Below are 27,346 nucleotides of genomic sequence, written 5' to 3'. Positions count from 1 at the left end.
GCAACCCTGAGTACAAAGACAAATTGCAAGAAAACACACTGATATCACACAGTTTGAGAAAATCATTTCTGTTAAGCCTAAAAGTTAGGAGAAATTTAGTTCGGTTTCCTGAAAAACACAGGAAACTCTTATGTTCTGAATGACCACCATGAATCATTTATTGTAAATATCATAATCAAAAAAAGGAAATTCAATTATGTTCATTATATTCTACTAAATCAGTCAAGTGGATGCAAATTTTTTTTTATTTCTATCAACATAAAAAGATTATAAGCTTGAGCACCAATTAATCAGAAAATTCAGTGATCCCCAAACCCCTATTCTAAGACTTTTATTAAGTTTTTATGCAAATTCAGAAACATCACAAAAAGAAAATTAAATAAATAAAACAGCTCAAGAACTTTGTAACAATTATACTATATTATACTAGTAAAGATTTTATAACTAAACCATCTAACTCTATTTTAAGAACTTAGCTTTTAATGTCTAAGATCAGAATGTTTTTTGACTTTTCAAATATTAATATGCATATTTTGAAGAACACAGAGTCACTACTGCCTTACTTTAATATATTAAAGGAAGAATGTTGAGATATTTCTAGATAAAATTGCATATGTTTAACAAATGGTCTAATGTGACTTGCTTCTAAAGTTGATTAGGATTGAGTTCTTCATACCATCTTTAGGTCACAATATCATTTCTTCAAGATGTCTTTGCTACCCCATATTTCAACAGTTTTTCTGCAAAAGTTGTGGTAAGATTTCAAAACTTAAGTGAGGAAAACACATTTCTTTACTAAGTAAAATGAAACACACTAAGCCCTTGACTTTATATCAGATAGTTCCTGGAACTTTTCACAATCTTCAAATTTTGAAATATCACCATAGAGAATCAAAACTCTGCACAGAAAGCAGTACATCTGAGTGTTGGTTGGTCAGCTGGGCTGAATCACTGGTTAACAGCTGACTTCACACAGCCTCATATGTCAAGTTCATGCCTCAGCAAAATCACAAATTATTTCCTGCCATGTGTAATTATGAAGGTATCTTTAGTTTAATTATGAGGGAACAGAACCAAAAATTTTAATGTGCAAATGTCAAAGTTATAGTATACATGGGATGCTTTCCAAAGGAAATACAATAAATGTAAATTCAAGGACTCTCTTCAACTCATTGGGTAGGTAAGTCAAGCAAACTCTTCAGTTGAAGACAAGTAAAGAAGCTGGAAAAAATATATATATTGGTGAGTCTACCTCACAACAGAGTCAGATTCTAAAGGGTTACAACCTAGGAATAAAGGTGGACTGGAAATGAAAATGGATCTCACAGCCATTGCAGCCCAACTCTGAATCTTGCAAGTTGCTGAAATTATATTAAAGTGATCTGAGAGCAAGTGGCCTAGCTTCCAAAGTGATAGATCTCCAGGCAGAAATAAATAGAAGTTCTCTGAAATAGCAGATGATATCACTCTAAGTACTGAATTATTTCTTCATACAATATTACAAGCACAATTTCAGGCTCAAAATATATATGTGTATAAAGTTTTCCCTCTTTATGAATCTCACCCTCATTTGTAAAATGGGACAGGTATCTGTTCTACAAATTTTACCACACTGTTGATAACTGTTTAAATGGGACATTTAAATCTTACATGACAGCTTTTTAAAATGAAAAAAAAAATTATTTTGGCAGGATTAACTAAGCAACCCCTCAGTTAATCGGAATAGTCAAAGAATGAGGAAAATCTTCCTTGTTTAATACTGTACTTTATAACTGAGTAATATTGTAAGATAGATTAGACATTTTAGAACAACACATTGAATAGAATTTTCTTTTTATGATCAAGAATAGCAAAGTGCCTTTGCTTGTTATATTAATTTTCTATTGCTGCACAGCAAACTACCATAAACCTGCAGCATAAAACAACACAAATGTATTAGCTCACAGTCCAACAGGTCAGAAGTCTGGAATGGCATGGCTGGGTTTTCTCTGTTGAGCTTATGAGGTTAAAATCAAGGTGTGAGTCAGGCCAAGTTTCTGGAAGTTTTGTGGAAAAATTTATTGTTCATTCTCACTGTTAGCAGAACTTAATTCCTTGCCTTTGTAGGACTCAGGTCCCCATCTCCTTGTTGGCTATTAGTGGGAACCACTCTCAGCGCCTAGAGGCTGTCCACATTTCTTGCCATACAGCCCCCTCCACCTTCAAATCAGTAATGAGGCACCAAATTCCTCTCATGCTTTGAATCTCTGAATTCCTCTTCTGCCACTAGCCAAGAAAAAACTCCCTTTTCTTAAATGGCTCATGTAATTAGGTCAGGCCACTGGATAAATCTCCGTATCTTAAGATCAGCTGTGCCATGTAATATAACATAAGCATGGGAGTAAAATCCATCACATTGACCATGCCAGGGATTATGTAAGGCATGAACACCAGGGGAGTGGGAAATCTTGGGAGCCATCTTAGAAGCTTGCCTACCACAGGTGTTCTCAAAAATGACTGGGACACACTGAAGCCATGGAAGACTCTGAGCATTCTCTAAGGTGTTTAATACTACTTTTAAAAAAGCAAAGCACTGGTACCAATTTAGTTTCTTGTCTTTTTGGTAGCCCGTAGTAGTGCAACATTCCTTTTCAGTATTCTGCAAAGTACACTCAAGAGCACTAAAATTCTGTGGTATTTGCAGCATTAATTTCTCCTAGAAAAGTAGGTTTTCTTATTCTTTATTACATAACATTTGCACCATCAAGTTTAATTTCCTTTTGCATCAGCCAAGAGAATCTTCAAGACCTCCCCATATCTGGGTCTCTTTAAATACACTGAATATAACTCATCTTTAAGTACAGATATTTTTTATTACAGCAATTAGTAGCATGTTGCCCTATCTTTTCTTCATTTTCTGAAGGACATTTGTTATTAGTGATAGGTCCTTGGGACCCAAGTGTTCCCGCTGGACTTATCTGTCCATAGAAATCCGAGTAACAGCCTAATTCCCCACACAGCCATATGCAAGGTAATGCACCTGATAGTTACTGAGTGTTTCTCCATACACTGGCATGGGTTCAGCACTAGAGATTCAAAGATGAATAAAACTAGTTCCTATGTTAAAAGTATTTATATGTCTCCAATCTTAGAATATATCATCAATGTTCTTTTTATTTTTAATATTAAATTTCTTTTCCTTATTGGTCAAACTATTTGCTTTCCTCTCAAGTCTACTTGCATCTCACTGAATGTGGTATCTTCTACTTTATTCCCCTCAAGGGAAATTTGGTTTTTAAGCAAATGATAAACTGACCAATTTCTCCCAATCGGCATTTCATGCAGTCCTGTAGCACAGGTTGCAAAGATCAATAAACACCACCACTATTTTCCAAAATATTAGTAAGTAACTAACCAATTTTTTAACGTGTGGTGATATGCCTTAGCTTATCACTGTCAGGTCTCGGTTCACCCCAAAATTCATTGAATTCTTGAAATTAGATCAAAAAGCCTCTAAAAAGGGAGGGTGAACCTCTATAATCATGGTAATTTTTACAAAGAAATATTAAATTGGAGCCATCTTTGAAAAAGAGATTATAATAAGATGAGGATTATTTCATATCTAGTGTGTGTGTTTATGTTTTTATATGATTTTTAAAAAGGCAACTAACATTTTCTCCATATACATCAGAAAAGGGTCAAGGGGTCCATGTCTAGATAAACAGTACATTAAAGATTTAACCAAAAACTAAGAATGACATAGTACAGGAAGTAAATTGGAATCCATTTAACAGTGGGTCATCACCAAATATGATACAGCTAACCTTAATTTATTCCACTCACTGAATCAGGGCAAAGTTGTGGTTTTGCCACTTGGTAAGTCAAGAAAAATAAAGACTGGTAGGAGAGATTTTTTTTCCCCTAGAGAGCAGCTTGCCTAAGGTATTCACACATCCACCCACTGAAATTTAATCATTAATGTAGCACATTGCCAGAGAGATGAAAGGCAGCAAAGTGGCATAGGTTAGTTACATCTCAGCAGAAAAACCAACATAACAAAGTCCTGTCAGAATAAGAGATAGAAACCCAAGGACAACATGGATTTTGTTTTGCACAAAAGAAATGTTTCCATTGACCAACTTACACTTATTTATTCGTTTTCTCATCTTCTCCACCAGCACCACCAACAATAGGACTGATGCAGTAAATTTTTAAAATAAAGGATGATCAAAATGGAGAAGTCTGACATAATTGCTGGAAGGAAGATAAGGATTAATTTTGCTGTTCTAATATTTTGTTTTTTTTAAATACATAGGCAAATAATGTTCCTGGCAAGATGAGTACAAAGGCCTGCAGGACATAAATTGAAGAAGGATCAAGCACTAGTGAAAGTGCTGAACCATCAAAAGCAGAGTCACAAATGCAAATACCTATGAGGCCACTCAGTAACAGAAGAAATGAAGCTGGTCCAACATAAAGCATAGGGAGTGGAGCCACACCAGAAAGCACCTGTTCTGCTTGGATATGCAGCACTACTCTATTCCATCAAGTCACTGTTACGCAGGAAGTGAGGAAAGTGGTGTCAGATCTTCTAATCTTTCAAGAGAATCTGAAGGTCTGGATTTTTATGTTAATGCTCTCAATTTTTATCAAACTGAAAAAAAGGACAAACGAAAATTATATATTAGCCATTTTGAGCTCAAAAGTTGTTATATGTGACCTCTGTTCTAGAAAGAAAAATAATTACACGATGTAAGGAAAGGTTTGCTCTGAAATTCAGCCTGTAGTAACGAAAATATGACACAGCTCTGGAAACACCATTATTTTCCATCATTAGCTCTGGGATGTGATTCAATTTACCTTACCATTTTGGTTAATGCTGAAGAAAAAAATACACAAAATTGCCCTGAGAGGGCATTGTTTGTCAACAGAGAGGACCTAAAGGTCGCCAGGACCTGGAGTCAACTTGGATATTGGTCTCAATGCCCAAGCCACTGCAGTAAAACCAGGCATTATAAATTAGAAACTCCTTAGAAAAGGCCATTGTTTAATTTCCTAATCTTGGTGCACATAGCCTTAAGAGGGGGAGGAATGTGATTTTAATCTCTTTTTCCTATGCAAATGTCACTCAAATGTATCAGCATATTTGAAGGGTATGTTTATGTTACTTCCAGTCCCTTTATGACCTGAAATGTCAACACACAGTCAATAGCTCATTTCCTGTTTTGATCTTTTAGAACTAATTTTTTTTAATGAATCCAATTTTTTTAAATTGAAGTATGGTCAACACACACAACAATTCATTTTTTAAACTCTCCTGCTCCCTATTAATACAAGCACTGCTTCGGGCTCTGCATACACCTCTCAGTCAACTGGATGACTTTCCTGATCACCCACTTACCTTGCCTTAGCATGACCTGGTTGTTCCTCAGTCTTCAAAATGGATGCAGGCTCGGACTAAGCTCTCTTTAACAGAGGTCCTCCCTTATCCTCTAGAGTTTCCTTTCTTCAATCCATCACAGAGCAATTTACTCGACATCCTCTCAACACAATTGATTTGCAGTGTACTTTGCCTCAAGTTTTTAAGTGATGTTAGCCTTTGTCCATGAAGCCAAGTAATCCCTGGGTCACAGATAAAACTTGCTAAGTAATTTAATTTGACCTCAATAGTTGACCTGAATTTCAAATCCTTATGGACAAGATTCTTTCAGCACTACTTAAATTTGCTCTAGACTTTGTCATTTTGGAAAATTTTCTTAAGTTCATATTGCTTTACAATGTCTTCTCAAATGAGGCACTATTTTCCATTTTTTTGTAAAATCTCTCCTTTTCTAATAGTATGGCTCCAAAAGATTTCAAATGGTGCTTTCCACTGTGTTCTGAGTAAAGATTTGTAAGATATGAAATATTAAAAAGTGTAGTGTCAGAACAAAGAAAATGGAACAGATAAAGAAAAATGCTTTTCACTGAAGCTCACCAAACACTTAGTTGTATTTCCTTCTCAAGAAAATCAAATTTGCAGATGTACCTCAACTTCGAGAACTATATCTAGCTCAGCAGATAGCAATGGACTCTCCATATGCATTACTGACTTCCATCTTTAAGGGTTGTGAGTGAAGTCAGATAAGTTCTCTCAAATATTCAGTTCCAGAAACTATTCTTTGATGGGTGTGAAGAGTAATAGCAGATATATAGATAATATAAATGGCAAAGTGGGTGAGAATTATTCACCATAAATCTATCATCTTTTTTGAACAGTACAAAATGTAAGGATTACAGCTACTATAAGAAATATAGATACATATATGGATGTTATATGTGAGTATAGAGACTGAAGGGGAGGATTACAGGAATGTATGAGAAAAAGAGAGACTCCAAGGAGAATAGCTTAAGGAGAAGAAGAGAAAAGTGGACATAAAAATAAATAAAAATTAAAATATGAACTTCTCAAAAAGAATCTTGCAGGTTTGAGATAGCCAGGATTCTGTGGAATACTAGATGTGCAAGACTGATGGCTTTGACAGAGAGAGAGAGAGAGAGAGAGAAAGAATGAGTCCAGCACCAACTCCCAGAAGGTAGGAAGAGGAGGATCTCATCATACGGAACCAGACTGGGACTGCAGGATCAAAAAGGTATCATGGGGAGAAATCCTTTCATATATAACAAGCCTAACACTGCTCACTCATTAAAGAGTTCACTAATATAGTTGATTGGGAAGGGGGGAAATGGGAGTTTTCCTCCTCCTTACAATGTTCCTAAGCTGATTTTTAAATATATTTTTGTGGGTTATATTTTTCATTAGTCTGTGTCTAGAGCATCTGTCGAAGTCTATAGGGTCCTTGTTTCTTCCAAACAAATTGAAAATTTAGATAAGGAAGGAACGTAGAAAAATAAATATCATACTTATGATCCAAAAAGATTTATTTAGAGAACATAGCTTATTGTGAGAACCGTGACAACCCTACGAACTAAACCCAAGATTTTATCACCTTCTTACAGGCAACATTAAACAGTAGAAGCTCTCCTCACTGTGCTTTCTGAGCCAGCCTGCTCCCAATAGGAAAAAACGGGGGGCAGGGCAGAACAGAGATAAACATCATGTGTGCATTTTTCCCAAATTCTCCAATCACATAAGTGACCCTTATTTGCCAGGAGCAGAGTGAGTAAAGAGGTGAAGAGATGTTGGGAGCATTAATCAAGCTCTCATACCATGGACCTATATGAGAGATAATGGTGTAGGGAAGTCACATTCCCACCTAACGTTATTTGCAAGAACATGTTTAAAAAATAACTCCTACTCATTTTATTGTAATAGACATTCTCCCATATCACAAATAATAGAATAATGAATAGAATTTTGGCAAGATTCTTCATCCAGGCCTTTAGTCCAATAAATAGAAGAAAAGAAATTATACCTAGAAAGAAAAGATGAGTTATAGGCTAGATACAAGAACTTAAGGAAATTACACCTGTCTTTGAATGAACTAAATATTATCAGTTTCTTAATTCCCACTAATTCTCCCTAAAATTATTAATTTTAGAATTTATTTCAAGGAGAATCACCATTTTACTAGGTCATAACACCAACTAATGTCCATCGTATCTGGTAAACAAAAAATACTGATAGGAGTACTCTGCCCTGACTTTTCCATAATAAAGTCAGTTGTGATTTTTAAGAATATAAGGAGTCAACTTTGAGCAGAAGAAAGAGCACTGATTAGCCACAAAGTGTCTTTTTATTCAAACCTCTGATCTGTCACTTCCTTGCACCATGGCCTTGGATACATCTGGGTCATTTTTCTTATCTCTAAAATGTAGGAGTTGGACAAAGCAATTTCTGAGAGCTCTTTCAGATCTAAAGTTTCATACTATTGCTCATAATCATTTCTAATGTTATTAATATTCTCAAATACATATGAACCAAATTGAAACCATTTTGAAATATCTTCATATTTGATTCTCTATTTATCGATATTTTCCCAGACTCCTGTACTAGATCCTATACAAGATATAATTTATATAGCCTGTACTACATATACACACTATATCCTGTATGATAACAGCAATGCAGATGATCAATTTTGGGGGTAATCATCTCTTAATGATTTTTCCCAATAGTAAGTACTTAACCTTTTTTCATCACATACTTATGAAAAACCGTACTCTTCCTTAACAATAGTCCTATTTACACAGCAAGGAATGTCAATGCTGAAAATGTGCACCAAAATAAATATAAGCCTTAGCCGTGCCATTGTACAAGAAATTACTCGTGAGTGATCAATAGAAATGTGTTGCCAACACATAAGCTGATTGTTAAAACTGAATAAGCACTTAGAGAGAACGAGGTATTGAATAAATATGAACAAGAATATTAAATTATCCTTGTTACATTGCAAGAAGGCTTGACTAGAAGGATTTACCTTCTCCAAATATTTGGAGAGCATAAGCTGATTAAAATGAAAATAAAGTGCAAAGCTAAATAAACAGCAAAACAAGAAAGTACATAATACATAATATTAGAAGTTTGGGAACCACAGCATTTGGAAATTTCCATCAGTTCTATTAGAATTTCTACTAGCAATATTCATAAAACATAGACATGAACTTCTCAAATAATGCACTATTGATACTAGAAATAGCTTCTCTTTTCTATTTCTGTAAAGGAAGTCACCTATTTTCAGATGTTCTCATTGCGAAACTTCAGTGGACTGACTCCCAGAACACTCAACTTTCTTGCCACCAAGATTTCCCTGACTGGGGTTATTATCAATGAGTGCATTGTATTCAGTTGTTCTGAGAACTATAGTAATCAGACAAAGTGGAACCGTTTTGTTTTGATTTTCTTTTTTTCACATCATACAAACTTCAAGCAAATATTTGTACTTCCCATCTATAAAATTAAGATTCTTGTACTCAGACAGTATTTTACATTCACTTGATAAAAACATACAGGGTTTATGACTTTGGAATTATTGTAGGATAAGAAAAAAAAATTGTTAATTAGCCTGGGCCCTAATGCCCACAAATTATTATGGGTCTTAATGTAGGCATATAGATCATCCTTAAAATTATAGCAATCTTGTTGGTATCTCACTTGGCTAGGCTACTATTGTTTACCGATTTCAGACATCTTCACATAGAGATACTGGTAAGTATGAGAAGAGCTGATCAAGTATTCACTGCCTGGAAGATCAATTGACTCTATCTGCAGTGCTGAGTAAGCCCATTTAATCTCCCTTCCTCAACACTATGCTCAGCACCAGAAATTGAATGGAGAAGCTTACTAATGAGCACCCAGTCCTTCCAAGTGATTGAAGACAAGGTGGTGACTGAAGGAGTTTTAGCTGGTGCAACTTTGAAAAGAATACTGATGATCATGGAAGACTCGGGTGACTCTTTCCCTTATCACACAAAAATTCTTCTCTCTGGTCCTAACACTATTCAGAGTGCAGACTCTAGAGTAAGTGAAATGACATATATACAAAGAACAGTTACTTTCATCAGCTAATTAGTACACTTCAGAAATTAACATTATATGTAATGGTGTAAATGTCCAAAAATGTAATACTTTTCAACAGGCCCTTAATGAAGGCCAGATAAGCTAGAGATCTTGCACTGGAGCATTAATTGAATTTAAATTAGGAAAAAGCAAAGTTACCCTCTTAATTGCTTTGGCCAATTCACAAAAAATACTGCGGAAGTCATCCTAAATTTATTATAATGAAAATTAAGACTGGACGAGTCAGCATGCTTGTCATTCCTATAAGCAGAAATAGTACACTACACCCCTATCACAATACAGTGAAGGAGCTAGAGTCATGGCACACTCTCTGGAAGAACAAATTCTCTTCCAAAATCTCCACTCTTCATTTAAAGGCTTTATTCTAAATTTGTGATAAGAATAGCTTAGTGAATTTTATAAAACTAACACTGAAATAGAATAAATGATTCAATTATTCTTTGGGCTACTTTTCGATATGAAAATGTGCCTTTCTATAGCTCAATCTTAACCTCAAGATACTAGCAAATTAAAAAAATAGTATTTTTAATCCTTTGGTCAATTTGGATAAATTAGATATAACTTATACACTAAATATAACACGAAGTCCCCATATACATATAGGATACTATCAGTTAACCTAGGCTGGGTTATATGTGATAAGAAACCAGCTCAAACTCTCAATGGCTCACAACAACAAAAGCTTTGTCTTATTGTGCTTTTTTTCTCATTCATGCTGCATGCCCATTATGGTTGTGTTCAATGTTATCTTCTCAACAGTATTCAGGCTGACAAAGTATCTAGGATCCTATCTAGGATGTCGTACATCTCATCATGAAGCATACTCTGGCCTAACATTTCTACTCTGGCCTAACATTTCCCCTCAAAAGTGACAAACATCATTTTGCTCACATTTTCTTGGTCAAACAAAACAAGTCATATTGCCAAGTCTAACATCAATAAAATTCTGACATAGAATTCTTCCACAGGGAGATAGACACATGACAAGGACGGTCATAGCAAGGAGGCAGAAAAAAGTTTAAACCATATCATAATATACAACAGTTGGCTCTTTTATTTGCAAGTATTTAACATCCCCCTTTCCATTTATAAAATATAATAATTCCCGTCCTATCTGCACAAGGAAGCAATCCAAAAGTCCCATCATCTCCTCAAGGCATAAGACTTGTACTCTCTTGAGAGTTTCAACACTCGATTTATATGTGGTTCCCTCTTGATGCGAAGAACTAGAACTGAAAAGCCAAATTATCAGCCCTCCTTATCCCCATCATAAAAAGCATACCCATTCAGAAACAGGAAGAATAACAGATATAAGCTGCCAGTGATTCGTGGCAATTCTAAAATCCTGCTGGCAAGCATTGTAAGGACTCTAGCCTGAAGGAAAGTATTATATGAACTTGAAGTTTGTGTCCCTTCAAAATACATATGTTGAAGCCCTAATCCCCCAGTGTGGCTGTATTTGGAGATGGGGCCTCTGAGGGAGTATTTAAGGTTAAATGGGAGAGTAAATTTGGAGCCTATATCCGTTAGGATTAATGTCCTTATAAGGAAGAGACACCAGAGGGCTTGTGCTTTGTTCGCTGCCTCAACTACAAAGAAAGACAGACCATGTGAGTAAACAATGAAGCAAGCTAGGAAGAGTCCTCATGGGAAACTGATGATGCTGGCACCCTGATTCAGACTCCCAGGCTCCAGAACTGTGAGAAAATAAATTTCTGTTGTTCAAGCCATCCGGTCTGTCATATTTTGTTCATCTACTCTGTAGTGTTTTGTTGGGGCAGCCCTAGACCAATACAATACGTAATGTTTCTTGATTAAGCCCTGTTTCTGCCTGGAGGAATAGCTTTCTATTCCACTGTTATCAATGGCCCTTGGCTCAACCCTCTGGAAGGTCTTTTTCCATTATCTCCCTTGTCCTCTTTAGAAGGGAATTAGAGCAAATGAACTTTCTGGAATCATAATATTTCATATCCTGTTTTCTGCGCATAAAGGACTGGAAACCTAAGGGTCACAGTAAGTTTTAAAAACTGAATCTCTGTTAGTTATGGATTATGGAATTTAGGGTCACACTAATCTATAAAAAAAAAATAGTTTCTTGTCTATTTGACTCAAATCAGCACCATGTGCCAAGAAACACAATAGTAATTCTTTTTAGAACATGCCTCCATTCCAGACTAAGCTTATCAGGCTTCTATGAGAGAGCCATGATCTTAATCTCTTCTCCCTGGGAAATTTTATCTAGTTGAAAGAAATTAGTGGGTATCACTTTAGTCAACTTGAAGATTTTAACACCCTTGCTTTTAAGCTGTTTCATCTATTTGAATTAGCCTGTGTTGCTAATTAAAGGCCTCCTGTAGCAAGAGGCCTTGGCAGTTTTATCTTTTAACAGTTGAACCTGTTTAATACTATGTGTGGGCTACTCTTGGCTATGATCAGCAACTTATTCCAAAAAAGAGATGAGCTCAGAGAAAAAAATTAGCAAGAAGAAGTGAAAAGGAACAGAGTCAAGGAAAAGAAATCAACAGCTTCTGCTTATAACAAAACATATCAGTTCTGCTCACATTGTATTGATTAAAGCAAAACATATGCTCACTCTTATATCAGAGGAAAAGGGAAGTATAAATCCTGCCATAGGGAGAGACGGAGACAATTCTGAACAATAATTCAGTCTATCACAAGCTTTACAATATGTATATTAAATTTTCATTATGCATATATATCAATGCTGTGAAATGGGTTGAAAAAAAGTAGATGGATTACCAGCTTCATTCTCCAGAGTATGAAATGAAAGTTCAGGGAAATTTCAATCATAACCAAAGATCACAGAGCTAATAAGACAGAAGTCAGCCTGGAACTTGGAACCAGATTCCTGACTTTTACTGCAACATTCTTTCTACTACTCTCAGCTAGTATTCATGAAATAAAAAGGATAGTCAATAAGGATACATGAACACAAATGCCCCAGGTGACAGGGAACGCTGAGGGTAGGAACAGTGATTGGGTACCAAAGAGCTCTGAGTGCCAGGTCCAGCTCTCTTATTTACTAGCTGTGTGAACTTCCTCAAATCACTTAATCTCACTGAGATTCCATTTCCTTATTAGTAAAATGGAAATGCTTTTTTTTAAAAGTGTTTGATGTAGACTCTCTAATACTAGTTTAATACATATATTTGATACTGTATTAAAAATTGGATCCAGAATGTAAAAAAGAAAAATGGAAAGCAAGATAAAAGTACAAAACAAGTTTATCTGCCTGGATTTTCCCCCCTTAGTCACATCCCTATTTCTCTTTTTTAAAGATGCACACATAAACTATGCACTTGAGTAATTTATGCAGTTAATACGAAGCATCAAAAGTGACCATTTAAACTTCTTAGCCTTTTACATAAGCAGCAAAAACACAGGACTTAGGTAATAGCAAAGATTGAAAAAAGGCAATATTAGATGTATATTTGATTTCATGTCAAATATATATTCGGTAATAAATACACTGTTTTGTAATGTGGGACAGGAATGATATTGTTACCCTCATTTTCCAAATAAAGTAAACTTTGTTCCAATTAAATTGCTGACATTTTAAGATCTTGGACTTAGAAATCATTCTGAGATAAAAACTCAAAAATTCTTATTCTAGGTAATCATATTCTCATGGTCTTAGATATAGACGATATGAAAAAAATTTACTCACAGTTCCATTTCTCATCAATTCTTCCCATGCACATACATAATATCAATCTCACATAAAGCAGAGCAAGTGCCTCTTTTTACTACCCCAATGCCTACTATTAAATCATTGAAATGTTAATACACAAGGCTTTAAATCTCAAGCACATTACCTTTACTAGATTCATAAAGTTAAATGTGATTTCTTTTTTTTTTTTTTTTTTTAAGATTTTATTTATTTATTCGACAGAGATAGAGACAGCCAGTGAGAGAGGGAACACAAGCAGGGGGAGTGGGAGAGGAAGAAGCAGGTTCATAGCGGAAGAGCCTGATGTGGGGCTCGATCCCATAACGCCAGGATCACGCCCTGAGCCGAAGGCAGACGCTTAACCGCTGTGCCACCCAGGCGCCCCTAAATGTGATTTCTTAAATACAACATGCAAACAAAATATTCTATTATTACTATGATAGCCAAGTTTGAACACACAGAGAAATAATGTGTCTGATGGAAATTTTAACAACTATCAAATGACAATAACTATTGAGTTTGGAAATTTTGCCTCTGATCCAACTGAAATTGGCACAACGAGAAACCATATATACTACCATATAAAGGGAATTGTTCAGAAAAAAAAAAAAAACCTAAGTAGCAGGCAAATCTTACATACATGCTATTTTCAAAGCTGCAAAAATCACCACCCTTAAGATGGAAAGAAATAGGATCCACTTAGTGAGTCGTGTCAGAATCAGCATCAATGTCATCAGATGACAGAGGACTTTCCCTCCCAGTTAATCCCAGAGAGAAATGCACTCCTCCAAAAGGAGAGGAATCCACACAAATTATGCAAGAATAAGTAACTCCAGTTACAACGTTACATTACAGAAGAACATTGGCAAACAGAGAGGGTTCCTAAAGTGGCGCCGTGTGAGAGAAAAATGATAACATTTAACATCTGCACCAAATAATGAGGAAAATGGATGTATTCTGGGGGGGGGGGGATTCCCTTCTTTTTTTGGATTTTTTTAACTATTTGAATTTTCAGTTTTTAAAAAGTAAAATTTTATTCAATCTTTCAACTACTTGAAATGTAATAATTAAAACAATAAAATACTGCTTTTTTACACCTATTATACCTGCAAACATTAGTTAGACTCCAGTGCTGGTGAATGTGTAAGGAAATAGAGTTCTTATACTCACAATATAAATTCCAAGAACTGTCTGAATGGCACTGTTTCAATGCACCCCAATAATCTATACGTCATCACAACAATTCCACATTTTGGATTTATCCTACAGAAAAGAAAACAAAAACAAAGATGCAAAGATATATGGCATTGTGAAGTTAACTGGGGTCAGGTTTCATCAACAAAATTAGAAACAACCTAAAAGCTGTCCAGTAAAGAGTTTTTAAAATAAATTAGAGTATATCTATACAGCAAAATGCTATGCAACCATAAGAAAGGATCAGGTAATTGCAAGGTATTGAGTTATCATATATTGAATGCAGATTAGAAGTTCAGTATAATACAGAGGGGCGCCTGGGTGGATCAGTTGGTTAATTGATTAACTCTTGATTTCAGCTCAGGTCACGATCTCAGGGTCGAAATTCAGCCCACGTCAGGCTCCATGCTCAGGAGGAGTCTGCTGGGCCCCTCTCTCTTCCTCTGCCCCTCCGCACCCCACCCCCACCCTTGCCCCCACTCACGCTTGCTCTCTGGCTCTGATTCTCTAAAATAAATAAATCTTTTAAAAAATGCAATATAATATAGAAAATGTACACATTTAAATGTGTATTGCAGAAGACTGGAAAGATAATTTTTTTTTAAGATTTTATTTATTTGACAGAGAGAGACACAGCGAGAGAGGGGACACAAGCAAAGGGAGAGGGAGAAGCAGGCTTCCCATTGAGCGGGGATCCTGAAGTGGGGCTCGATCCCAGGACCCTGGGATCATGACCTGAGGACCCTGGGATCATGACCTGAGCCGAAGGCAGATGCTTAAAGACTAAGCCACCCAGGAGCCCCTGGAAAGATAAATATTTTACTAGTAACACTTTATAGTGGAATTACTGGGCCCCTGAGAATCTCTCGACTGAATATTGGACTAAAGCAATGCAAAGAAGGGCAAGGTCATTTTATTACTGTATTTTTCATAAGATACCTTTAAATGCTTTGGGTACTTTCATGGTATAATGACCTTGCTAGCAAGAAATTAACATCTAACTTCAAGACTGACCTACATATTTGTTATACTAACACACACCGGTTAGCTTTTGGGGCAATGAGAAGGAAATTAACCAAAACTGTATTATACTCTATATTAACAAATATATCCCCCATGTATCTGGCAGCACTATCTCCCACATACATTTCTTTCCAGAATGTGGGAAGGACACTCAGCCAGGCTTAGAAATATTCTTTAATACATAAGCAAGTAAACATACATTGTGCCTGGCTGATTAAAAGTACTTTTTAAATTTTAGGTCGCAATCTCCCCGTCCCTCTCTCTGACACAAGCAATAATCTCACTGCTCGAATTGCTTTTCAGCTAAACCATAGGTTATCTTTATTCTTAAATGTTAAAAATGACACCATATACATTCCAGGTTTCCTTCACCCAGCTCTAAATAAAAGGGAGGGAAAATGAACAAATTTCAAACACACACATGATAAGATCAGGCAAAAGAAGAGCAAAAGACATAATGCAGAGTTATAACAGATCCCTTCATTTTTGCCACAGATGTTTCTGCAGGGCGTCTCTATTTCCCACTTCTATTAACTAAATAAATGTCTTAACTATGTCATCCGCATAATGATATTGGGAGAAAGGTTCTGGCAGACCTACTCCGAGATGTTAATAGAGTGTCTCAGAAAATAAATATTATTTTGGTTTATCTCATTAATCTTGGCCAGTCCTTCCTTCCCTTCAGCCAGCCTGCTTCAGAAAGGCAAGTACTTTATCCATGTGACAGAGTTATAGGAAAATTGCCACTCAGACTTAGAAAATGAGTCTTTTCCATTTTCTGACAACCATTTATCTCCCTGCCATCAGGCAATATCTAAAATTTTTATGTGGGCTTTATCTTAAAGATGAATTCCTGTTGAATCTCAGGGGCTGTCAATATATTTTTAACCTTTGAAGGAAACGCTATCTTTCCAAAACAGCCACATTTTATTTTCCAAGGGTAATACTACCACTTAAAACAATTATCCAAAAACTCTGGCAAGCTACCATATTCTGTTTTTTATAACATGACCTCATTTCTAAGAAATTCACAAAAATGTGTTTCAAATGAATTAAACATCACTGAAAATCTAACACCCAATAGACAAAAATTGCAAAATTATTAAATTTAGCTTTAAATAATCACAAAAAACAAAATCACAATTTTTAACTTCAAACTTTTACTTTCAAGTCCTACTTCCAAACTTTCACTTTTATACTTTTTTCGTAAAGAAATATACCAAGATGTATGCAATGTATATAAACCCCTCCTACATTTCAATTTTTCAAAATATCATGATTTTCTCCTCCCCAATTCCTGTATGTTTTTTAGTATAATTTGTCCTAGACGTCTTAGTTCCTTCCCTGACCTGCACCCACATTTATTTGTAAATGACATTTTTGCTATTCCAGCAGATTTTTTTTTTTAAAGATTTTATTTATTTATTCGACAGAGATAGAGACAGCCAGTGAGAGAGGGAACACAAGCAGGGGGAGTAGGAGAGGAAGAAGCAGGCTCATAGCAGAGGAGCCTGATGTGGGGCTCGATCCCATAACTCCAGGATCACGCCCTGAGCCGAAGGCAGACGCTTAACCGCTGTGCCACCCAGGCGCCCCTATTCCAGCAGATTTTTATCCCTAAATTGCTGTTTCTTTGTTGTTCAGCTTTTATTTTAATGAAACTCAACAAATTGCTTATTTGTTACGATAGCCTATTTTATTTCCCCCACAATACTAGCTGTATCCAAAAATCCTTTTGCTATACGTGACATGTCCAAGCCTGACTAGGTTTCCCCTTCATTTGGAAGATTTTGTATCAATCAGTCCCCCAATTCATATCAACCTGAACAACAGTTCGTTATATAAAGAATTTCTAATGAGATCCACTGTGACAAGCTCTTCTTTCTCCCTACCGCATCTGTGCTGTATGTCTCATGGATCTTCCAGTTCCACTCTCTTCCCTCCACCCTGCTCTGTGAAACAAGAAGCTGAACCACATCAACAAGCTCCCTTTCCCTCTGGCTTCTAGTTGGAGGTCACCCAAAGAGGAGCATCAGCAGGAGCTTGGAGAACAGGAAGGAGGTAAAGTTAAGATCATTATTCTCCTTGCTCCATCTCCTGATCTCTGTGTATTGGTTGACCCTGCCAGGGAATATTTTCTGTACGGCTATCCTTTCCCAAATATCCCTGGGCCCCTTCAGATCTAGGGATGGAAACAGCTCCTCACTTTGCTAACCCCAGGGTGCTAAACCGCCTCTTGTTAGTTTCACTAAGCACCATGTACAGTTTAGTAAGTGATCCCCTTATTAAAGTTCCCTCAATCTACCTAAAGACAATGTGCTTCTAAATGCTTTAATTTCTTATAGACCTTTGAAAATACTCTGAATTTCAAATTCATAAACTTTTATTTTGTGAGTGGAGGTCATTTCATTCAAGCTATTGGTCTTTTTAAACTTTGTGTACTTGCTTACAATTTTCTATTTCAAAATCTGTGCACGATTATTGTAGAAAATCTGAAAATGACAAAAAAACATTTATAAAGCCAACACAAGGAGGTAGCACGGTAAACATTCTGACAAATTTCTCTATGAAATCTTACAAAGGTACATATCCTACACTTTTGTTCAATACCGTATCATAAGCAATTCCTCACATCATGTAAGACTCTTCATAAAAATATTTAGTGGCTGCATAAGGTTTTTTCACTAAATATAATTTACTGAACTATTTCTTTCATGCTAGAATCTAGATTGTTTCTAATTTTTACCATTTTTCATAACACTTCTATAAACATCATTGTGTGTAAAACTGTCTATATTGCACACTATTTCTTTTGGATTGATTCTTAGCAATGGAATTTATGAGTCAATAGTTATAAATATTTTGGTCTTCTGATACATATTATTAAATTGCCTTCTAGAAAGTTTCCACTCCCATAAGTATAAATGCATGACTCACTGATCTACTTAGCATTCAGTGTTATCAGTCATCAAATCTTTAATATTATCTGATAGCCCAGAATTGTTTCTAATCATTCTTTTAATTTGCATTTCTTTAACTTCTAATGAGGTTGAAAATTTTATTTTCTCTTTTATCAATTTTCAGTTCATGCACCATTGTAATCTTATTGTCCATCTAAGTTATATAAGCTCTCTATTTTGAGGATGTAAATTGTTTTTATCATATTTCTTGCAAATATTTCTCCCAAGTTGGTGCTTGCCTTTATGTTTACATTGTTTTGTTTTGAAGAACCAAGGCTGTTTGAACTTGTTTTTCAAGTCAATTGCATTTTTTAAAATTTCTTCCAGTGCTTTTAAGGTAACAGTTCTTTCCAAAACCAGACACAAGATAAATATTAATCACATCCAGTGTTTGATGACTTGATTTTTTTTTTTTTATGTTTAGCTCTATCTGGTATTTATTTGGGTAGATGATAAGATAAAGCTCTAAACCAATTTTTTATTTTCCTTCCTTTCTTTTCTTGTCTTTTTTCTTTTTCTTTTCCTTTCTTTTTTTTTAATAGCAAACTGTCCCAGCATCATTGATTTTTATATTTTGTTATTTATATTACCTTGTATTTACTGAGATGGCTACCAATATTTCCCTTCATCTCACTTTCTCATTTCTTGAAACAATATTCTGCTAATTATCACTTTTAACACATTTTACTACCAAGTAATGCTAAAGAGAACTAGTCTTTTCTTTTTGTTTTGATTATCTTCAACTGAATTGAACATTTATTTATTGCTTTGCAAGACCAAAAAGTCTGATTTGTACCAAGAGGAATAAAAAAATAAATTTAACATGATCTCAAGTAGTTTACAAAATGGTTGGGAAGAAAGGACATGAATACAAATAACTACAGTACAAGTAGAAAAAAAGCGGTATCAGAAAGTTATTAGGTTCCATGAGAGAACCAAGGGAAAAGATGATAAACTAGAATCAGCAGGAAAATCCTTTATTTGAAGATAGCATTTGCTCTAGACCTTGAAAAAGAACTAGGATTTCAGCAGGCAAAAAGTGGCAAAGAGCATGTCCATCAGAGGAACCAAGATAAGTAAAACCATTAAAACCGAGAGAATGGAAGATTCATTTGGGAAAGAGTAAATATTTCAGTATGACAAGCATGCATGGTGCTCAAGGGAGGAGACAGAGGGAACCATAGCAGTTTGAAGCAGAGGTCTGGAAGGATCAGCGTTATATATCAGGTAAATTACCACATCAGGCCACTAATGCACTCATATCTATCCTTTAATACCTAACCTTGTATGTTTCAGCAACAACTTATCTCCAGAAGAACTTTCCCTTTTCACTAGTTTCTAAACATGAGAAAGAATTTGCTAGTACCCCCAACCAAAACTAACACCACCAGCAATCATCATTACATTTTGCCTCAGTAGTGATATCTCCAAACAGTACATATCAAGTTGACTTTCTCACTTCCCCTGTGGCTATAAAAGGCCTGCTTTAATTCATCTGGACAAGTATCATTCATTGGGCTTCTTTTTTTTTTCTTCGTTTTTTTAAAATTCTGTACCCTTGAAATGATTCCAGTAACATCTGCTTTCCTCTTAATCTGCTTTTCAACAGAAGGCATTTCTGTGTGCCACCCTGTAATGACAGTGGTTAGCCAAACTTCACAGGCAGACGTTTATCTGAGCCCTACCTGTAGCAAGCCATTGACTGTGGCTCGGTACCTGGGACTCTCTCCTGGTCAATATAGGCTACACTCTGTTAAAATAACAAATAAAGCACCAAATATCATCAACTACAGTTTATTTCTCACTCAGGCATAGCATGGCAGAAGTTTGGCTGCCCTCCTCCAAGTGTAGCTATTCCAACTGCAACATTTGGCCTCCAAGCTCACTGCAGCGGGAGAGAGAGAGCTGAGGGTCAAGAAAAATGTTTTAAGGTCCAGGCCTGAAAGTGGCTCATATCATTTCTGTCTTCATTTTACTGGCCAAAACTCACTGGTATCACCCCAACCTAACTGCGAGGTGTCCCCAGAAAAAGGGAATGGTGTGATGAAACACAGTACATATCTTCCTCAGAGAGTTAATCCCATCTAGACTCTCACTTTAGTTCAATTTAATACTTATATTTTCTAATCAAAACCACACCAGAATGTTCCTTTTACTAGGACATTTAATACAGAACAAAGATTCCTACATCCTGAATCATACATTTTCCTAGAGGGAATGAACAGAACTTGTACAATTGTTCCATTAAGTAGTCTAAATCCCTTTTTCTTCTACTGCAGTCATTAAAATAACATCACTTCTTCGCAAGCTAACATTCACATCAAACTCCAGAAATTTGAACTCTGAAGAATATGCTCCCTGAGTTCATCATAACTGATCCTAATCACGGTTTCCTTACACATCTCTCTTCCTGGAGAGTTACCTTTACACAATGTAAAACATAATTTCTGGACAACTATTTCTTTCAGTCAAACTTTAGGTCATCCATTGTACTCTCACGGGCTTTCTATTTTTTCTTCCCTTTTCCATTTCATGTGTTATCAACCATTTTATTATGTGCAATAAAGAATATAACAATCTCCACTTTCTTTCCCTTTCCTTGGCCTTCTTCTCATTGTCTTCTCTCCTTTCCTTCTCCATCTTTTCTTATTCACTAGCTTTTTCCTTCCATTCCTCTTCTTCAAAGTTTTTGTGCACAGCTGACCTACAGAAGTTATGGAAGAGAGGCCTTCTGATGCTCCCACTGTTCCTGTTTTTATACATTTCCTCTCTTTGCCAAAGCCTTCCTTCCTCAGACATATATATTCTTTGTCATTCACCCCCACTTTTTGAATTCCTACCACATCTCAATCTACTCCTTGCTCAGATCCGAAAGCCATTTTGAAAATAGTAACCATAACTAGTAAAACTAACAAACATCCCTGATGAGCTTGCTGGGCAGAAATTAGCCCTTTTTTTTCCAGATAATAAAATGGAAATATGCAGCAGATAAACAACCTCCAAAACTAGATCTTCTATATCCTAGAGCAAGAGCCAGTTTTCTACAACCTGCAAGTTAAAAATAGTTCTATGCTTTTAAAGGATTGTAAAAACAAAAACAAAAAACAAAAACAAAGAATAGTGCAACAGGGACCATATGCGGATTTATTGGGAAGATAGGGAGCAAGAGGAGACAGGAAAAGCCTTCAGAGGAAGATACAAATCTACAAAAACAAAGAGGGAAGGAGGGAGGTTTCCTTAGGAAGAGTTTCAGATGACAGTGCAGCTTTGAGAAAGTCTTGACCAGTCCATCAGGATGCTCCTGTGCAAAGGCAATCATAGAGGAGCCCGACAATGGTCAGAATCGCCAGGTCCTGTCACCCCACCATACTCAGGCATCACCTGGGAGAAGCTCATGGGGAGCATGGCCTCAATGTGAAGGCAGCAGCAGATCCCCAAAACCTGGCAGATGGAGACTACCAGCTCTCTACTCTCCTCATAACCAATTCCCCGTCTAAGTCCATTCCATCTCTCTGCTGCCTCTCCTGCTCAACTACTATCATATGCCGGAATTCAAATTTCTTCATCACTAGCAATTGATTTAAGTTTTCATACAAATGCATTAGAGACTCTAATGAATAATTATGAAAAAAACAACGTAAACCAGTGCAGACTTCTTCAGCATTTGTTTAGATTTTGCACGTAACGGAATATTGTTGTTTCCCTACAGAAAGAAGAAAGCCTTTAAATATAAACAACTTGTACTGCCATGGACTATTTTTGCTCTTCATATTTAAAGATGAAGCTGCCAACAAGATTACTTTCAGCCAGAGGCACTCCCATGACTGATGCATGAGCTGCAATCACTCAGGGTATATAACAACCTTCTCCAGGGCTTGTCATTACTCAGTAACCTACAGGACACTGCACTAGGTCCCTCACTTCTGACTGGCACATGTCATCACACTGCTTGAGGCATCACTTGCCCCATTTTTCTTGTCTGCTGCAATTATGAACCACCACATGAATACACACACACACACACGCACACACACACACACACACACACACACACACGTTGTTGTATATCTCCTCATTATGCCATAAACACCCTTATGCATTCCTACCTGGCTGTACCTGGAACCCTCCCCTTGCCTGCACCACCTCTCCTCTTCCCTAGAAGCCCTGCCCATCTTTCAAGTTCTCATTTAGCCTCTGCTCCTTCTGTGCACCTTCCCTGTCTACTCTAGCTTTCAGAGAGTTCTCTACCTCTGACCTCCTACAGCATTTTAACACTTCACTGTTCCCTTTCACTTCACGTGCATGGGTCTTTCCTCTTCAGGTAGCATTTCACTTCCTTCTGATGACAGGCTGTTCTTTGGACTACCTCTGTACCTCTCACAGCACCTAGCTGGCTCTCATATATAGTTACCTACATGGAATACCCTGCCTTCAAACCTTCTCCCCTTCTTCCAAGGCTCATTTCAAATTCCATGGTCCCTAAGTATTCTTTCCAAGTCCACCTTAAGATTCCTTTTATCTTACTCTGGCTACCATAACACTTTGCTTGTACTTTTAATATATCTTTCTTTCTGCTTTGAAACATAATCAGTTGCTGATATGTTTTTCTTCTTTACCTCAGTAGGTTAAAGGATCTTAGATGACATATTCATCTTTGTATTCTTCATTGTAATTTGTACTCTGCATAACCTTTACCCTGAGTTTTGTTTTGAATGAGGGAATGAATGATGAAAAGAAAGGCAATAGTTGAAACTCTGTCTAAACAGGAAGGTGACATGAGAGAAACCGGGGCCAGTAATAAGAAGACATCTTATCTAAAAGCTTCAACTCTACCCACTGACCAGCTGTGGGGACCAAGAAAGCCAAGTAATTTCTCTAAGCATGACTTTCACTGTTTGTAGAAATCTGTGGGTAGAATAAACATTAATAAACAACAATGTGTAGGAACACAAACTCAATATTTGAATCTTAACTTTGCCAATTACTATTTGGGCAAATCCTCAAACTATAACAAGTTTGGTTTTTTTTTTCTCTCACTTATAAAATGATCTTAGTACAAAATGATAGCCTACTTCATAGCGTTTTCTGAGAATTTAACAAATTAAATAATGTATATAATGATCTTACTAAAAGACCTAGAATATAGAAAGTGTGGGGTGCCTTGTATTTGTTGGTATTATTACTATTACCTAAGATTCCTTTCATGTTTAAAAATCAATGATTCTGGGGCGCCTGGGTGGCACAGCGGTTAAGCGTCTGCCTTTGGCTCAGGGCATGATCCCGGCGATCTGGGATCGAGTCCCACATCAGGCTCTTCTGCTATGAGCCTGCTTCTTCCTCTCCCACTCCCCCTGCTTGTGTTCCCTCTCTCGCTGGCTGTCTCTATCTCTGTCGAATAAATAAATAAAATCTTTAAAAAAAAATCAATGATTCTATGACAGCATGTTCAACAGCACCATTAATCTCTGAACAAAGTCTTGTTTGAAGACTCAAGTCAACACTGAAGTTATCATTTGTCTGCCTGCCCACTGACATAAGAAGGCTTCCTGATGGTGACTTCTAATTTTTAAAGTGTTGGTTCACTACAATGAGAAATCTACTGGAAAGTTAAAATTTACTTAAATTTCAGGATCTAGTGTTGACTATTCTAGTAAAGGCTCATAAAACAGATTGATCAAAATGGCCACCATCATAATACTCTTAGAGTTAGAGTTGATGGCAGTATAGCACAATATATTCAATCAAACTGAGTTGGGTTCAAATCTCAGTTCTACACTTAACTGCTATGAGAACTGGGACTCTATGCAAACTGACAGCATCTTTATGTTTCACTTTCCTCATGTGCAAGATGTGATAATAATTATTGCAAATTCAAAAAGTTATAAGAGTTAAATAAACACATGTATTGAGAGTCTGGCATATAGAAAACACCTAACATATATTGGCTGTCGTCATTATCCGTGCAAGTGCTCCGTGCCTACAAAGCCCTATAAATAAAGGCTATTATCATTATTGCTACCACCATACCCCATGCAAGACTTGTGTGAAATTGTGTGAAAATATTAATCAGAGAAGAAATATATATTAGAGTAAGAAGGAGAAAGCATCAAGGTTATATCATAGAAATAGAAGTTAAATAAGTAAATTCAGGGAAAATTTTGGAAATCATGTAGACCTTAAGGTGGAGTGAAGGGAGAAAGAGAGAGATCTTCAGGCAGGCCTGAAGGAGAAATTGAGACCAAACAAAGAGAGGAAACAGAACAACAAAATGATTTGCATTTTTTAACTCACGGACTAAGGGAAGGGAAGAACACGATAGGAATAGAATAAGGTACAGGTAAAGGCTCAGGCCAAGCTGTTCTCTGCATATGCCATTACTGATTTTTCTGCTATAGTACCCACACCTATGATATCCACATTAAAATAATAAAATATAGATGGAAATGAAGTATAATCATGGGTGTTTTTTAAGCACTGTCTGGGAAGAACTTTTGGAAGTATATGTGTCTTAGACAAAGACTGATGTCATGAACAAGAAGAATGTAGCATTTTATATAAGGTGACCTTGAGCTGTTGTTAACAACCTGAGACTACTGATCTCTAGCTCCTTCCTATTACTTTAGTTGGCATCAGCATTAAGCAATAAATTCCAGAGTTATATTTCCCATGCTTTCTCAAATGGTCTATCTGCCAATGTTGATGCTTAGAAGGAAACCACAGATGTCAGGGACACACAACTGGGGATAGGTAGATGCTCACTCCCTGCTGCTTGCCTGCCCTCCCAACCTCCTTACCACAACCCTCCACCACAACCCATGCAGGGCTTGGTGCAGCGGGGGAATGGCAGAAAGAGTAACAACATAGACTACTTACTATCCCATGAAAGGATGGCAAAGCTATAAGAGAAAATCAAGACCATCCAATTTCCCAAACTAGGTCAACCCCCCAAAATTTCACATGATAAACATGGCAAATTAACTTCAACTGAGAATAACTGAAAGTACTATAAAATTCTTCAAATAAATGTGGTTGTTAATTACATAATTTGAAAAAGATAAAACAGAAAATTTCCCACTTGCATAGGACCATTTTTAAATATACCCTCTTCTTCTTTCAAGCCTCCTCTCTCCTATTTTCTCACCTCCAATTCCTAGGTAAACATATGACTTCATCCACTAATAGGGCACTTTGGTAGAAAAGTTTAAAAATGCGAGGATTTTGTTTCCTTCACATCACAAAGACAAATACCCTTAGATGAATGTGTTGGTGCAGAATGAAAAGTTTCTCACTTCCCACACAGTATTTTAATAAGCAACAGCTAAAAAGCCTTCCTCTACCCTGCGGTTCTTCAGTTCTACATCTGTCACTACCTTTGTGTTACTACATTTGTAAATTTCCCCCTTTTGAAAGTCACAATCTGTCCTTCACCAAACACACCACCCAGCAGCTTCCCTGATGAAAATACGTGTTTTCCTATTTTGATTTCCTGATTAGACACGGGAGAATGTAATACCACTTGCCTGTTTCTTCCCTCACTGAGGATGGGAAATTGCTAGTTTCCTCTATATAACAGGAGGCATTAGTGGGGAGCTGGACGCCCTGCTTCTTTCCTGCTGCTCAGTTGTAATCTTTACCAAGAGTGTCTCCCTTTTCCTTAATGATTTCATAGAATTTGGCTTCCAGAGAAATCAACCCATCAATCTGCAGTCCATTTTGTAAGCACGGAGTCTTTTTGGTTTTTCTACAAATATAGCACTAAATACAATCTTTGTTTTTTACTAAATATTTAGATTATATGAATTTGGTGATATTTAGGGTGGAAGTGCATGAACTAAATCATTATTATTAATAAGCAAGTATGTATTTAATATTTCCATAGATATTCATATGATTTTCATCCCACCATTGAAAGCTATTATTTCTATGTTCCTCAACACACATTCGGTGATGGAAGGAAGTATTTCTTCCTCATTAAAAACAGAATAGATAAAGCCAGTGAGATGAAGTGATTTGGACAGGAGCAAGTCAGCACTTGATTGAGAGAACTCAATATATAAGGAGTTTGGCATCAGTTAGGATTGAACCAATAAAGAAAACAGGTTTTGTCTGATTGGCTCTCAGTAGATTTTAGAATGGCAATGAATAAAGTAAAGCTAGAGTAAGAGATGTCATTAGATGACAGAGGCCAGGTCAGGCAATGGGTGTGGACAAATTCCTACAGCGCCTACTTCATAAGGTCATGATGATTAAACAACACAGTGCATATAAAGTCCTTCACACAGTGCTAAGTGTGATTTCCAAACACGAGACAAGTCTATAGATGAAAATGAGGATTGGATAGACAAATCAAATGTTAGTCTAGAGCTAGCTCTAGACACATGTAGGAAATCAGCATTTTTTATATATGGTGAAATACACAGATCTGTGTACAAAAAAAAAGTTTTGATAAATGTATACAGCTGTGTAACCACCACCCAAATCAGGAATCTAAAACATTTCCGTCACCTCATAAAATTCACATGTGCTCCCCTGCAGTCAATCCCCACCTCTATAACCAACCACTGTTCTGATTTCTATCACTGCATCTTAGTTTTGCTACTTCTTGAACTTCATATGAATGGAATTACGTGGTATGTAACTTTTCATGTCATATTAGCTCTTCCACTTAATCTGTTCTTGAGATATTGTTGCATGTATAATAGTTTATTATTTTTTATGGCTGAGTAGTATTCCATTATACATGCTGGCTTGTCTATTCATACTAAAATGGACACTTAGGTTGTTTCTAATAGGCTATTATAAATAAGGCTGCTTTAAATATTCTTATACAATTCTTCTTGTGGACATATATTTTCATTTCTAGGATTGGAATTGCTGGGTCATATGTTTAACAGACAAGTTTTCCAAAGCGGTTGTACTATTTCACACTCCCTCCAGCAACATATGAGTGTTCAAGTTGCTTTTATACCCTTGCCAACA

At 36.4% G+C, this 27,346-nt stretch overlaps 1 protein-coding gene across 3 annotated transcripts in view; it reads right to left on the bottom strand.

The window, feature by feature from the left end:
- LOC148109263 (uncharacterized) overlaps positions 1-27,346 on the bottom strand; it is a 556,689-nt gene that overhangs the window by 309,235 nt on the left and 220,108 nt on the right. For all 3 annotated transcript variants that reach the window (XR_015726096.1, XR_015726095.1, XM_087865432.1), the window contains one exon: positions 14,361-14,453. Coding sequence is in view for 1 of the 3 variants with exons in the window: in XM_087865432.1 (XP_087721558.1) it covers positions 14,361-14,453 (93 nt within the window). In the remaining 2 variants the exon portion in view is untranslated. The remainder of the gene's footprint in view (positions 1-14,360; positions 14,454-27,346) is intronic.

The sequence above is a fragment of the Ursus americanus genome, chromosome 11 (assembly GCF_024610735.1).
Source record: "Ursus americanus isolate L20-20 chromosome 11, mUrsAme1.1.p, whole genome shotgun sequence".
In the NCBI taxonomy this organism is placed as follows: domain Eukaryota; kingdom Metazoa; phylum Chordata; class Mammalia; order Carnivora; family Ursidae; genus Ursus; species Ursus americanus.
The sequence above is the reverse complement of the archived record's forward strand: the minus strand, read 5'-3'. Positions and strand labels throughout refer to the sequence as shown.